The 13,541-nt window shown below is 41.3% G+C and overlaps 1 protein-coding gene across 1 annotated transcript; it reads left to right on the top strand.

Annotated features, from left to right (window-relative positions):
* The first annotated feature begins 2,600 nt into the window (after nt 1-2,600).
* Nucleotides 2,601-13,038, top strand: tspan34b (tetraspanin 34b). Its single transcript, XM_080724717.1, has 8 exons — nt 2,601-2,871; nt 6,755-6,832; nt 7,211-7,426; nt 8,383-8,457; nt 9,670-9,777; nt 9,916-10,065; nt 12,073-12,162; nt 12,588-13,038. Exons 2-8 carry the CDS (start codon nt 6,776-6,778, stop codon nt 12,642-12,644), a joined length of 753 nt encoding a protein of 250 aa, XP_080580843.1. The 5' UTR covers nt 2,601-2,871; nt 6,755-6,775; the 3' UTR covers nt 12,645-13,038.
* Nucleotides 13,039-13,541: the final 503 nt, after the last annotated feature.

The following is a 13,541-nucleotide window of genomic DNA, read 5'->3' as shown; positions in this document are numbered from 1 at the left end:
GACTGAACTGATCCCTGTGGTGTGTCCTAAACAGATGATTGTAACAGGAATGCACACAAGTCCGACAAAATCCTGCTGCTGCGGCTGCTGGCATGAAAACAAAACCGCCAGTTCTCTTTTTAATTCATAATCGCAAAGCAATCATCCCTCCAGGCTAGAGGTTTTCACCAGGTGGACCACTGGTGGTCGGTGCATAGTAATGTAGGAAAGTGAAGATTCTTTCACGGAACAGGGCATTTAATGACCTGGTGACCTATGATGACAGCATGACGCGTGCATCACTGTTGTCAGTTACTAGGAAGTCGGAGGTCAACAGTTAAAATCATAAGAAGCGGAAGTGTACCAGAATCCGGATTGCTTGATTGAGTCATTATTTGGAGATTTGCCCATATAATCATGTGTGTCTCTGCTCACTCATAGCCTACACAAGAAAAGGAGCTCTGGACCACTCGCATATTTCAGTTAAATAATGCCTAGGCTTGATATCTTTGATATATAAATACGGTATTTGTTGCTCATAGTGTAATGCGACAAATTAAATCAAGCCCTGCCCTTATCGGTCATTATTTCATTTCAAGCCCTTTTCTCCCACACCACGCCTATTAATTCAAACATTTTCTTACATTTGATGGACTTAAAATATTAAACTGTTTAATACATTTAACATTTTATTTAAGTATTACATTTTAAAACATTTTCCCATGGACCCTGTGCAGCCCTAATTATGCCATGGACCACAATAGGTCTATAGTCTTGTGGACAAGTAATTGTTGTATTAAGTAGAGAGAGAGAGCGGAGGACATGAAGACGGTGTACAACTGGTAATCATATTCTGATAACTTTAGCCAAAAAAAGCAGATCTACAAGCTCACAACGCCTCGTGCTGCGAGGCATTGTATAGATCGGCTATTTTCAGCTAAAGAGGTTTGGTATAGAGGGGAAAAAGAGCAGCCTAAGTACAGATTGAAAGGTCAAGTTTATGACGGTTCAAGTGGTTAAATATCTGAAAACACAAATTGACACAAATCCAAAATACACTGATTATTATGCTGTCAAACGATTATGGTAAACTATATGGTATCTATGGGTTGTGGGGGTCCCTGCTTCATCTCTCTCTTGACTAAGGGGTCCTTGGCCTGAAAAGGTTGGAAACTCCTGCCATAGATAGAAATGTAGCTGCAGCAGTACATCACTATTATTACTGGGGCATGCTTCCTGGCAGAGATATTTTATTAGTGTGTTACTGATTATCACACTATTTCACTAGTAATCATTCTAAGGGCTTCCTTGTATTCCAGGTGATTTCCGTTCTAGCTGTTACACAGTGTTCTGTCATGTGCATGAAAACACCTTATTGTGAAAGTTTAATATGTTCTCTGTCACGCTGTACAGTATAAATATGAGGGCAAAGTCCAAACCAACAATGACATACTTATTGTTGCTGACATCCCAGTTTCCCATCTGTTCACTTTAACAGCTGTTGTGATTTCAGAATACCGCGTACTTCAGTTCACACCTTGATACAAAGACGCACTGTGTTTGTGTGTGTGTGTGTGTGTGTGTGTGTGTGTGTGTGTGTGTGTGTGTGTGCGTGTGTGCGCGCGTGTGTGTGTGTGTGTGTGTGTGTGTGCGTGTGTGTGTGCGTGCGTGCGTTCGTGTGACAGCATGGCCAATGGCCATGTAATGTTTCTGTTTGCACCATCTCTAAATTCTCAGATTGATACAAAGATGCTCTGTGTGTGTGTGTGTGTGTGTGTGTGTGTGTGTGTGTGTGTGTGTGTGTGTGTGTGTGTGTGTGTGTGTGTGTGTGTGTGTGTTGCCTGTATTATATTTCGACACTTGCTTTGGCAATGTAAACGTATGTTTTCTCATGCCAATGAAGTTCCTGTAAAGGACAACTTAACAAGGGTTCATATTTTAGATTGTAATTAGAGAAAAGAAAAAGTTAGTGTTAAAATTTGCTTTGTTCTATTGTTCTATTGCGTTTACCCTGCTAAAATGTGGGGCATGCGTACGCATGGGGGCATGCGTAAACAAGTGTCTAAATATGTATTTTTAGACACAATAAGCCAGCAGTTTCTTTATTTCTATTTACAGTAACACTTCTAGCACCCATAAGTCACATCCAACCATGAAAGGTTGCGTTGTATCTTGGGAATGGGCTTATTCTGTGTAAAATGACATATTTAGCCACTTGTACGCATACCCCCACCCACTGAAATAAGAATCTCTAAAACAATAGAAAGAAATAAATGAAATAATTTTAACACTCATCTTTTATATTCTTTAAAGTTGTCCTTTAAATTGAATTATGTGTGTGTGTGTGTGTGTGTGTGTGTGTGTGTGTGTGTGTGTGTGTGTGTGTGTGTGTGTGTGTGTGTGTGTGTGTGTGTGTGTGTGTGTGTGTGTGTGCGCGTGTGCACGCTTGCGTGCAGCATGTGTGTGTTTGGTTCCTTCTTTCCCCTCAGGTGGGCACGGCTCTGTCCTGGAGCCATGGGGAGCTGAACAACTTGGCTTCATATAGGTCACGCCCACCTGTTCCTCTCACCCCTCCCCTCCCCTCCCCTCACTTACAGTATAACAAACTGGCAGCCTTAGAACAAGACCAGAAAGCTGACAAGAGAAAAGCCCATTCACACTCATCTCCCAGAGTGAGCGGCAGGGAGAGAGAGAAAGAGACACCAAGAGTTTTTAGAGGACACAGGAAAAAACAGCCACAGGGAGCCTCAGCACTCAGCAGTCTACTGTACTCCTGTTGACACTAACCCTGCACAAGCAACCGCCTCCATCTGAGTGAAGACTAACTGAACTGAAACATCACTCCTCGCCCTCTGACCAGACGTACTTTTTGGAACTTCTCATCTGAAAAAGGTACAGTACTGAAAAGATTTAGAAGGGGCTCACTTGATTTCACTGTAATTCAAAGCCATCACCAAGAGGCAGCAGGTTCATGTGCGAGTGTCGTGCTGTTGTTCTTGTAGGACGAATGCTTATTTCCCAGTGAAATCAGGTGCCGTGGCAACATGGGGAGGGATCCCACAATGATCCTTTGTGTCCCTCCTGAGATCTTGGCTCCAGCCGCCAATTATTCTCCTCAATGGCATCCTTTGAGATTTGCCTCATGTTTTGATGGAAGTTGGGTTAGTCCGAAAGGACATTTAAAGGCTTTGTGTTATTAATTCAATGTTATTTACCTTGTTTTTAAAACTTGCAATTATTGCAAGTCTCATAGGAATATTTGCTGTTTTATAGATGAGCAATGTTGTTCAAAATTGTAATTAAGTAACTTCATCTAATAATAGAATCTTCAAACAACTATGAATGAATGTGGTAATTATTTTCCAAAACTGTATAAGAATATAGTATAATGAGATTTAAAAGCTTTACTCAGGAGGTTACAAAGGAACACACTGAAAACATTGAGCATCTTAATGTTTTGTTTTCTGAACACTAAATGACACATGAGATCAAGTATTCTAAACGGCATGTTGGGTGATTCAATCATAACACAACAAACATATTGATAACAAAGTAATACCTGTGCTCAGTTATCTAATTACAGCCTTCATCAACGCAAAACAAATGTTCAAATGCTCACAGGTGGTTCAGTGGTGTATCATAACATCATTTGAATTTTATATGCTGAGCTAATTTGCCTTAAAGGTCCAGACACACACAATCTATTCCTTTTTAAATATGTCATTTAGGAAGACGAAGAGACGGTAACTGCCATCATTAATGTCAGTTTGTGTATTTTTCAGGCTAAATATAAAAGCCATCTATGTAAGTGGATTATGGGCCTACTTGCAGGTTGCTAGGAAATGATGTTTGTCAATTGCATGTGACTCTAGTCTAGCCTGTTAATAAATCACAGGTCTGACTACTCAATGTTAGAGTGAAATACCTGCTGAAGTGACCATGAGGAAGTGGGAGAAAGATACTGTGCAGTGGGACGATAAAGAAGACAAAAGCGATTTCCCTCGATTCTCATTATGTTAAGGAAGGACACCCTGGGCCCCCCACATGTATGATTAACTTGATGTTAGCGAGCTTTACTCTCACATCATGACAACCTCTTGTTGATTGCACTCAAAAGCCACTTCCTGTATTTCACAACTGAACGTACTTGTATCATGAGTGAATATTTGGGGAATGTCGTAATAACATTTCCCACTATCATCATAATGCTATAAGACTGACTTAAAAAGTTATGTCGTAATAACATTTCTACTATCATCATACCAAGACACAAAAAAGGAAAGCACAATGTGCAGTATGAATAAGAAGTCAGAGCCGTCCCAATCAGACCTCACAACACGACCCATTGCAATACACAATAGGGTTATTTTCTTGGTCATTGTTGTTTGGAATAACAATTTGCCTGTTTAGTCACAGCAGACAAAGGGCACTGTTTCCCATTTTGGAGGACTATACGTGCATGCAAACATGCGCGCACGCGCGCACACACACACGTACGTACACACAAACAGACTTCAACATAGTGAGGAACAAGGGGTATAGTTGGGGCGAATCCGATACTTCCGTGACCGTGGAGAGCATAGGTCCGTTTCTCAGTGGTTTTGTCAACTATGAAGGTTAAATAACAAATTGAGCTCCCATGCCCCTCGCAAAAATGCGGGCAAAATGTTTGACAGCCGATGAAAGTTTGTGTCTCATTCACTTACTATACACTATAATATAAAGGTCAAACTAGGGGTTTGACAGACCCCAAACAACTGTGAAAAGTGATGACTCATCACTAAACCATAGTTTTGTCGGTCCGTTTTTAGTCGAAGGAATGTTTTTCATGCTAAACAAAAGCTTGCAATGGATTCAGAATCATTTTGGGGGGTATTTCTTTTCCTTTATAGTATATAGTAAGTGAATGAGACACAAACTTTCATCGGCTGTCACATTTTTGCGAGGGGCATGGGAGCTCAATTTGTTATTCCTTCATAGTTGACAAAACTACTGAGAAACGGACCTATGATCTCGCTGACACGGAAGTATCGGATTCGCCCCAACTAGTAACCAAATGGTTTATAAAGGTGCAAGTCATAAACCTGCAATAGCTACCTCTGTGTGTGTGTGTGTGTGTGTGTGTGTGTGTGTGTGTGTGTGTGTGTGTGTGTGTGTGTGTTCCTACATGAGTGATAGCAGAGCCAGAGGTAGTTAATGGTGTTGCATTGTAATCTGCCACTGATTGCTGCTGTAGGCTATATAATTCTACTAAAACTACTGTCCTGACACTGAGATGTGTTGGCTAGCTGGCCATGGAGTGGAAATGGAGACTCCCGAGCCTTTGTTCTGTACCTCTTGATGTACAGTATCTGTGACTATAGTTTATGGACCTACCTAATGAAGAAACACCTTGTTTACCCCTTTAATGAATCAGTAATGTCCGATGAAAGTAAGTCAAGCTGTTACAAAAGAAATAAATACATATTTTGCCAGGGATGGACTGTAACCTGCAAGGTTCTTTCATTCCCTTATTTGGATACCACTAACCCCTCCCTTTATTTGTTTAGTTATCCATTTTCATGAAAATGCTGTGGCCCAGCTTATTTGCATGTGTGTGTGTGTGTGTGTGTGTGTGTGTGTGTGTGTGTGTGTGTGTGTGTGTGTGTGTGTGTGTGTGTGTGTGTGTGTGTGAGACTTAATTCTAAAACAAACAAACCACTCACCCAGGCGACACAGAAAGAGGTGGACTGCATACAGCATGTCCTCAGAGGGGAAGGGAAAAGGCAAGCGCACTCTCATGAATGTTTGAGAATGATAAGTGTGAGGTGACAAAGGGTATTGGAGAGCTTGGGAAAGTGGCAGGTGCTTTATTCCCCCACCTCTCCACTGTCAGCATCTTTATCACGGGGCCTCACTCTGTTAATTTGTGACTTCATCTGGAGCCCAGCGTGACGTAGGCTACTGAAACTAAGAACAAAACCTGCCAAGAAATGCTATAAATTGACACTCAAGTTCACATTCTTATACAAGGTCTTATATAAGGTGACAGCCTGCTGTTTAAACATATCACTTTACCAGGGACCGAAGTTGGTCGGCAAGAGAGACACCAGGACACTTGTGTGGTTTCTTTTTTTTTTTTTTTTTTTTCCAATAAAAACATGACAAAGTAATAATTCTAGACCCAAAACAAATAAGCATAAACAAAACTGAACTTGACAAAATGAGACATGAGGGGAACATATAGTGGGTGATCAGACCACTCTTAACACAAATTGACAAAAAATAAAATGTAAACATACTACAAATCACTACAACATAATCCACTACAGCACTAACTCATATTAAATAAGGAAATTATAATACAACAGAAATATCAAAACACATTTCCTCAAAATTGTAATAATAAATTCTAACTCATAGTAAACCTCTCCCCCTCCCCATATGCACAGTGACATGGTACAGTCCAATTAGCAATCAGCCCCTTATAATCACCTCTGAAGCAGCTGGTTCTTTCTTAAGCCAGCCATCTTAACTCCAGTACCCATCCCAACTGATAACAAAAAATAAACTTAAATACAAATTAATAAAATGTATTTTAAAAAAGCTGCTGTTACAAGACCATTTTTATTAAGGACAGATCATGGGGTGTGTATAAGATTTGAAAATTCAATATGTGCCTTCTAAAAGGCTGCTTTAAAAGAATATTTTTCAGTTTAGTAACAAAGCTCTGCTCTCTGATAATTTTACCAATGTCATACCTAACAGTAACACCACATTTTACTCTGTTTTGTAGGTAGAACAAGCTTCAGCAGAGATGGGGTGTTTTGGATTCCTGAAAGCCATGATGTTTGCCTTCAATGGCATTATCTTTGTAAGTGTACCATTTGGGTGTCAAATAACTTGAACTGTGGCAAGATTGTGGTTATATGCAACGCACTACAAATATGTACTTTACTGTGAACAGACACTTAGGTTTATGACGCAGAAATGAGTGGAACATTTTACATTGCCTACCGTTTAAAATGTCACATGTAAGAGGTTATAACTGTTTGCGAGATAAGAATTATGAACTGCATGTGGATACACAAAGTCCAGCTCTGCTCTATTACTTTGACATTACCACTGGCACTGAATACTGACTTTGCAGCTTGAGGGAGCAATTTATCTTTTCCTCATTGAGGAATACATTTCTCCACCTTCTTCACCTCATCTGTCTCTTCCCTCCTTTCCCCCCATTTTGTACCCACAGTTGGCAGGTGCTGCCATCCTGGGCGTGGGTATCTGGGTGAAGGTTGACAGTAGCTCCATCCTTGGCATTGTGGATCAAATCGAGGATGCGCCTTCAGAAATCAATCAGATCCTTAACGTGGGTTACCTGCTGATCGCTGTGGGAGCTGTCCTGCTCATTATTGGCTTCCTGGGCTGTTGTGGAGCTATTAAAGAAAGCAGGTGTATGCTGCTCATGGTAGGATACCTCATAATAATAGTTTCATGCATTAATTTAAATGGAGGAAATTCATATAGCACTTTTCAAAGCATGGAGTTACAAAGTTGTGAAGATACAATCGTGTAAGAGCAAGATAAAAACAATAACACAAATTATGGTTAAACTGAAAATAGTCAATCGAAGCAGTTGGTCATAAAGGTTTATAAGACATTAGAAAATAATAAAAAACACAAATTGCATTCATTAAAAGCAAGTATATGAAAATCGTATTTTTTTTTTTAGTCAAAAATCATTTTAAGGTTTAAGAAGCTTACTTAAAAGTGTAGATCCTGGGCTGCCTGCTGGCCTACCAGACCAGGCGCATACCACATAGGCTCAGTGTAGCCTGACAGCGCGTCGCTGGTTCGATTCCCGATCCAGACTACCTTTGCTGTGTCACTCCCCATATCTCTCCATTTCCTGTAGCCTACACTGTCCTATAAATAAGGCTGCAAACCCCCCCCCCTCCCCCAAAGAAAAGTGTTGATACCATGGATTGCTGAATTTAAAGGAATAATCTACACCTAGGCCGGTGCAAAATTGCATTCCCTAGACAGAATTTGTGATTGTTTAATCTCTATTGTACAGCCAGATTAATTGGTTTGCACTTAGAGACCAGATTCTATCTCTACTTTGTATGGCATGATGAACCAAGGGTGCTACACAAAGTAGGGGTAGAATGTTAAGTCAATTTGCTATAAAGATATATCTTTTTATCTCTTACTACATTTTCCTATCAGTTTTTTTTTTCTTAATAAAATTGTTTTTACCTGCCACACGCACACACGCATACATAACAGACTTGTAAAGCAACTTTGGGTAAATCGCTAAATAAATTCCAGATATTACTATATAAAAACATAAATGGAGGGTCCTGTTGTTGAGGGAGTGCTACATCTCTATTAACCATTCACTCTTCTTTATCTTGTCCTTAGTTCTTTGTCATAGTGTTGGTGGTGTTCATAGCGGAGGTAGCTGGAGCAGTCATAGTCCTGGTGTTCAAACCATTGGTAAGTCATTAGACAGGCATCCCCAAACCTTTCCATGCCAAGGAGCTCAAATTCTGCCCGAACTCGACCTGACATTTAGGGTAGGATGGGTCCTAAAATGTATGCTAATTTGTAGGGCCGGGCCTCGGACTCAATGAAAAAAGAAAATATATGTTTTTATTGCGACCGTAGGTCGCAGTTACTTGCACACTATCCAAACCTCCACCGGCTGTCCCTCCGTCACTCCGTCACTCCCTCTGTCACACGTCACACTTTTGCCCTGCTCATATCTCTGCAACCGTTGCCCCGATCCATGCCAGATTTTGCACACACACTCCTTGCCTGCCAAACTACAACCTCCAAGGACCCCCGGAGTTTCGGGGACCCCCAGGTCCCTGGGGGACCCCCAGGTGTAAAAAATTACCAAATGTGCAAAAATGACCAAATGACCACCCCAACGGGGCTGCTCACGGGGCATTCCCGGGGACCACCCACTCCTGGTGCTCCAGAACGGATGCAAAAGTGGTGGCGCCCCCAGTGGAGGACCCCCTGCCACTGCAGCTCACATAAAATGCCGTAACTCGGGCTAGGAGCGACCGGGAGAGCCGGGGCCGGTACCTATTCGTCCGCCTTGGCGGCGAGGAGACCCCACCCCTCATTTCTCACATGGCCCTCTAGCGCCACCATGAGGCCGATTCAGATTTTGCCCTAAAATCACGAAAATCACTACACAGTATGTCTACACTCATGTCAACAACATGGATCAGGAAGATTTTGGAAAAACACATTTTTGCTCTATTTATGGAGATAAGCGACCAACGGTCGCTTATCTCCCGATTAGGGAGTCTTACTGGTTATTTATAGTACTTTTACTGGGGGCCGGTGGGCCTTAATTGTCAGGCCTGTTGAGAACTCTGCAAGGAGCCCTAAATGGCTATAGCCTCTGGCTGCAGCCCCACAATTGCGAAATGTAAAAGAAATTGAAAAAGAAACAATCTACAAGATCACAATGCTGTGAACATGTAAGCCTATATCTGCTTCTTTTTTTTTCTTTTTTTTTTAATTTTTCAAAGTTGAAAAGGGTTAAACTGGCACAATCTTATGAAATGAAATGTATTTATTTTTTTATTTTATTTGCACACACGCTCACTCTCTATTGTTTTGAAAATAGAACTTTATATTATAACACAGCATACTCTGTTCTAAAACAGAATTCTGCACTTTACATTTCAGGCAGAGGATTTGCTTAACAAGCTGGGTGACAAAGCAGTGCAAAACATTAAGAAAGATTATGGGGACAATCCAGAAGTCTCACAGCTCTGGAATTCAACTATGGACACGGTAGGCTACATTGTTATGCTATACAAATTATTAAATTATTACTGTGATAGAACTTAACCTGGCATTTTCTTTTCACTCAACACCTCATGTTTGCGTCAGTGCTTTGTTGAAAATAAATTGTCTTTATGCCCATTTTAGCTTGGGTGCTGTGGATTCTACAACTTCACAGACTTCATTGATTCTCCATTTTACACAAACAACGCGCAAACCTTCCCAGAGCAGTGTTGCCCACATCCATATTCAAATGGCGCTTGTAACTACGAACTGGCTGACAGTGCATCAAATACGGTATGACCTCTGAAAATCCGATCTCCACTGATATGTCTGGGGAAATCTGAATTCAATGTATGGGCTTGAACCATGGAGAATACCAGCGCTAACAAACCTACACCTGATGCCTTGAAAACCAGTCCTAATACCGTCCCTTTATGAAGGACCGCCATAAGTCTTTGGTTCTGTGATATAATTGTTTATATTTTTGAGTAGTTTCCACCCAGTCTTGGCCCTGAATTTAGATGATAGTACCAAATGTATTAGATCATCTGATCTTCTGCCTGCACAAAACCCCCAGGGATGAGGGATACTCTTTTCCCTTTACACCAAATCTCTTCGTCAAAGATAGCCGATCTACAAGCTCACTGTGTGTCACTCACGTGGCGTGTTCTGCTATTTTCACTGAATCTGTTTGCCTAAATTGGCACCGAATGGTCGCCCGTTATGACATGCATGCCTACACTAGAGTTGAAGTGGTTAATTTGAGTAAGGAGTGAATCAGGAGCCCGGATGGCTCCGTGCGTCGCAGGTTCGAGTCCCATCCCGACAACCTTTGCATGTCAACCCCCATATCTCTCTACATTTCATGTCAGTCAACTGTTAATCTACCAAAGCCAGAATAAGCCCCCACAAATATATTAAAGAGGTGGTGACATAGTTTTGTACTTTTTCTGTTTTGCATGTGTCTATGGAGTTAACATTTCTCTTAATAGACCACCGGGTGGGATTATAATGTGTTCGTGTGTATTTTCTTCAGAAAAACACAAATTAAATGACATCATAAACTCATCCCCTCCCCTTTTACCATTATACCCAACACTGTGGGTGTGGCTAACTTAACAATTTTGCTGCCATTTTAAACATAGCTGTACTAAGCAACTGCCAAATTGTCCTTACCTTTTAACGTGGGCATGCGCACGCATCGTCCACGATCTGTGCGCGACTCATCTAGTAGACTCGGTGACAGCTTTCGAATAAAAGAAACCCCATTGAAATAGACATATCCGTTGCCACGCTGTACGCTAACGGCTACAAAATAAATAAAAAATCGAACCTCTGTTCGAAGTGGAGCTGTGTGTGTGTGTGTGTGTGTGTGTGTGTGTGTGTGTGTGTGTGTGTGTGTGTGTGTTTGTGTGTTTGTGTGTGTGTGTGTGTGTGTGTGTGTGTGTGTGTGTGTGTGTGTGTGTGTGTGTGTGTGTGTGTGTGTGTGTGTGTGTGTGTGTGTGTGTGTGTGTGTGTGTGTGTGTGTGTGTGTGTGTGTGTGTGTGTAAAACAGCGCCCCTCCCTTAACATGTGTGGTCATAAAAGGTACTACACATTCTTGAGGCTACATACAGACCCACCCACCCACCCACAAACATACCTACACACACGGCCACGTATAGGGTAGCTTGTGTTCCACACAGCTCCAAAAACAGTGTGAAAAAATACCATTCTATGGCCATGCAGTCAGGTCACTTGTTTACAATGAAAAGCCTAGATCCGGTCCAAACGGGAATATAACCGGATACAGTTAGGAGGCGGGCCTAAAGTCTCCGAAGCGGCTATATACAGCGACCATACTTTTAATTGTTTCATAATGATTAAAGCTAATAAAATTTCCGGGATCTACGGGCATTGCAGAGTGGTACAGCGGGAAATCTCCGGTTTCGACGGGGATTGCAGGAAATGAGTTAAGCTGGGTCACCCCTCACCTGACAACCAGGCATACATAGTGTACTGGTGGGTGTGGCCACATAAAACATAATTTTAACACTTTCTGTACACTATACATCTCTCGTAGAATAATCAGAATTCCCGATCATGTTTTAGGGGGGACAAAATCATGGCACCCCATCTTTAAAAAGAAATAAAATTACTCAAAATCTGAAGTGAGTTTGGATGGAGTCTCTCACCACTTATCCCAGTTCTCTTGATTTGCAAACAGTATACTACTACAGAACCCAGTGTTTGATACAAAACTGTTTGGGATTAATTGATGGCCATTAAATGATATATTATAACTGGTGTTTATATCCTCAGACACTTGGCTGCTTCCCGAGGTTAACACAACTGATCGATGAGAACTCAGTAGTTGTTGCTGGGGTGGCCCTGGGAATTGCAGCTCTGGAGGTATGTACACCTACTGACTACTTTGGACATGTTCATCATGTCTCTCTGAAGTACCCTCTAGTACATTATAACTAGGTATAATGTTTCATATAGCCCAGTGGTTCTCAAACAACTTAATTTCAAGCGCCCCCATAACTCGGTGAACAAATGGAAGCAAATGGACCCGGCCCATTTGGTTCCATTTGTATGCTCAGAGTTGCAGACACATGAGGTTCCATTTGTACAGTCGAGTATCGGACTGTAACCCTTCAAGAAATTGCGACCACTCTTTGAGAACCACTGATATAGCCTATCATTATGAGGTCATGTTTTTTTTTATTTCTTTGCCAGTGTGATTGATCATTTTTTCCCTGGTTAGTTAGTTGAATACAAATATTCTTACTCTTTACCCTATATAATCCTTAATGTTTATATCCTGTCCCCAGGTGTGTGCCATGATTGTCTCCTTGACTCTCTACTGCAAAATAGGATCAAAGGGCTAACGCAACTGGAGAGGAATTAAGATTCTTTAGAAGCATTCATTACACCTAATTGACACTGGAAGAGGACACCGGAAGAGGACTTATTAAGAAAAAAAAGATTGTTAGGCTATTGAACTGGGACATTAATATCAAAACATGTGCAATCATCAAAATTATTAATGCACTAATTATATTTTTTATTGAAGTATTGCCAAGAGATGCCTCTGAATGTACATATTTATTTTCTTGAGATACGACGTACCCTACACAGAATGGCCATTCCATCTTCATTTCACAAAATCTCATTTCAATGGTCTTGCAATTATATAAGCTATACTATAACACATGCAGGTAACGAGTCATTACATGACATATGTTGCTTTCATTGTGATGTAGCCTACGGAAACACTGAAGCAAGGATAGCGATCCCTGTTGGAGCAGTCTGCAAATAGCCATTAAGATTGAAATTGTATGTACAGTATGCTGTATGATGACTACATTTTTTTTAAATAAAGTTGGGTGTATTTCTGTAGATCAAAGGGTATGTTTTGTGCAGCCTAGACTGCCTAGTGCAGTGGTTTCTGGATCAGGGCCCACTTGAAAATCTCTAAAGCATTTGCAGCCCACCCATCTGACCACTTAACACAATTAGTCGGGGGGCTAAGGGAGATGACATGGTAATCTCGCGCTAATTAGTCTAAAAGCGTGAAGTTTTGCACAGATGTAGCCCAGGGTATGCTCTAATGATTTAGCTAGGGCGCCCGAGTCGGCAACCTTCAGGGTCGCCACAGCGGCCAAATCAAGTTGGGCTCCCATCAACTTTCTATACAGGAGGAAAATACCCAGAAAAACACTTTTTTTCTGGGTATTTAAGTTGGATGAGAGGGTTTTAACTAGGGGTTTGTAATGATGCTGAAT

The sequence above is a fragment of the Nannobrachium achirus genome (genome assembly GCF_963921795.1).
Source record: "Nannobrachium achirus genome assembly, chromosome: 4".
Classification (NCBI taxonomy): Eukaryota; Metazoa; Chordata; class Actinopteri; order Myctophiformes; family Myctophidae; genus Nannobrachium; species Nannobrachium achirus.
This window is presented reverse-complemented; position numbering and strand designations above follow the sequence as displayed.

Coding starts and splice junctions, on each gene's coding strand:
- tspan34b (XM_080724717.1), top strand. CDS start 6,776: ATGGGGTGTTTTGGATTCCTGAAAGCCATGATGTTTGCCTTCAATGGC. Junction 8,458..9,669: donor TCCTGGTGTTCAAACCATTG/GTAAGTCATTAG, acceptor TTTACATTTCAG/GCAGAGGATTTGCTTAACAA. Junction 12,163..12,587: donor TGGGAATTGCAGCTCTGGAG/GTATGTACACCT, acceptor TCCTGTCCCCAG/GTGTGTGCCATGATTGTCTC.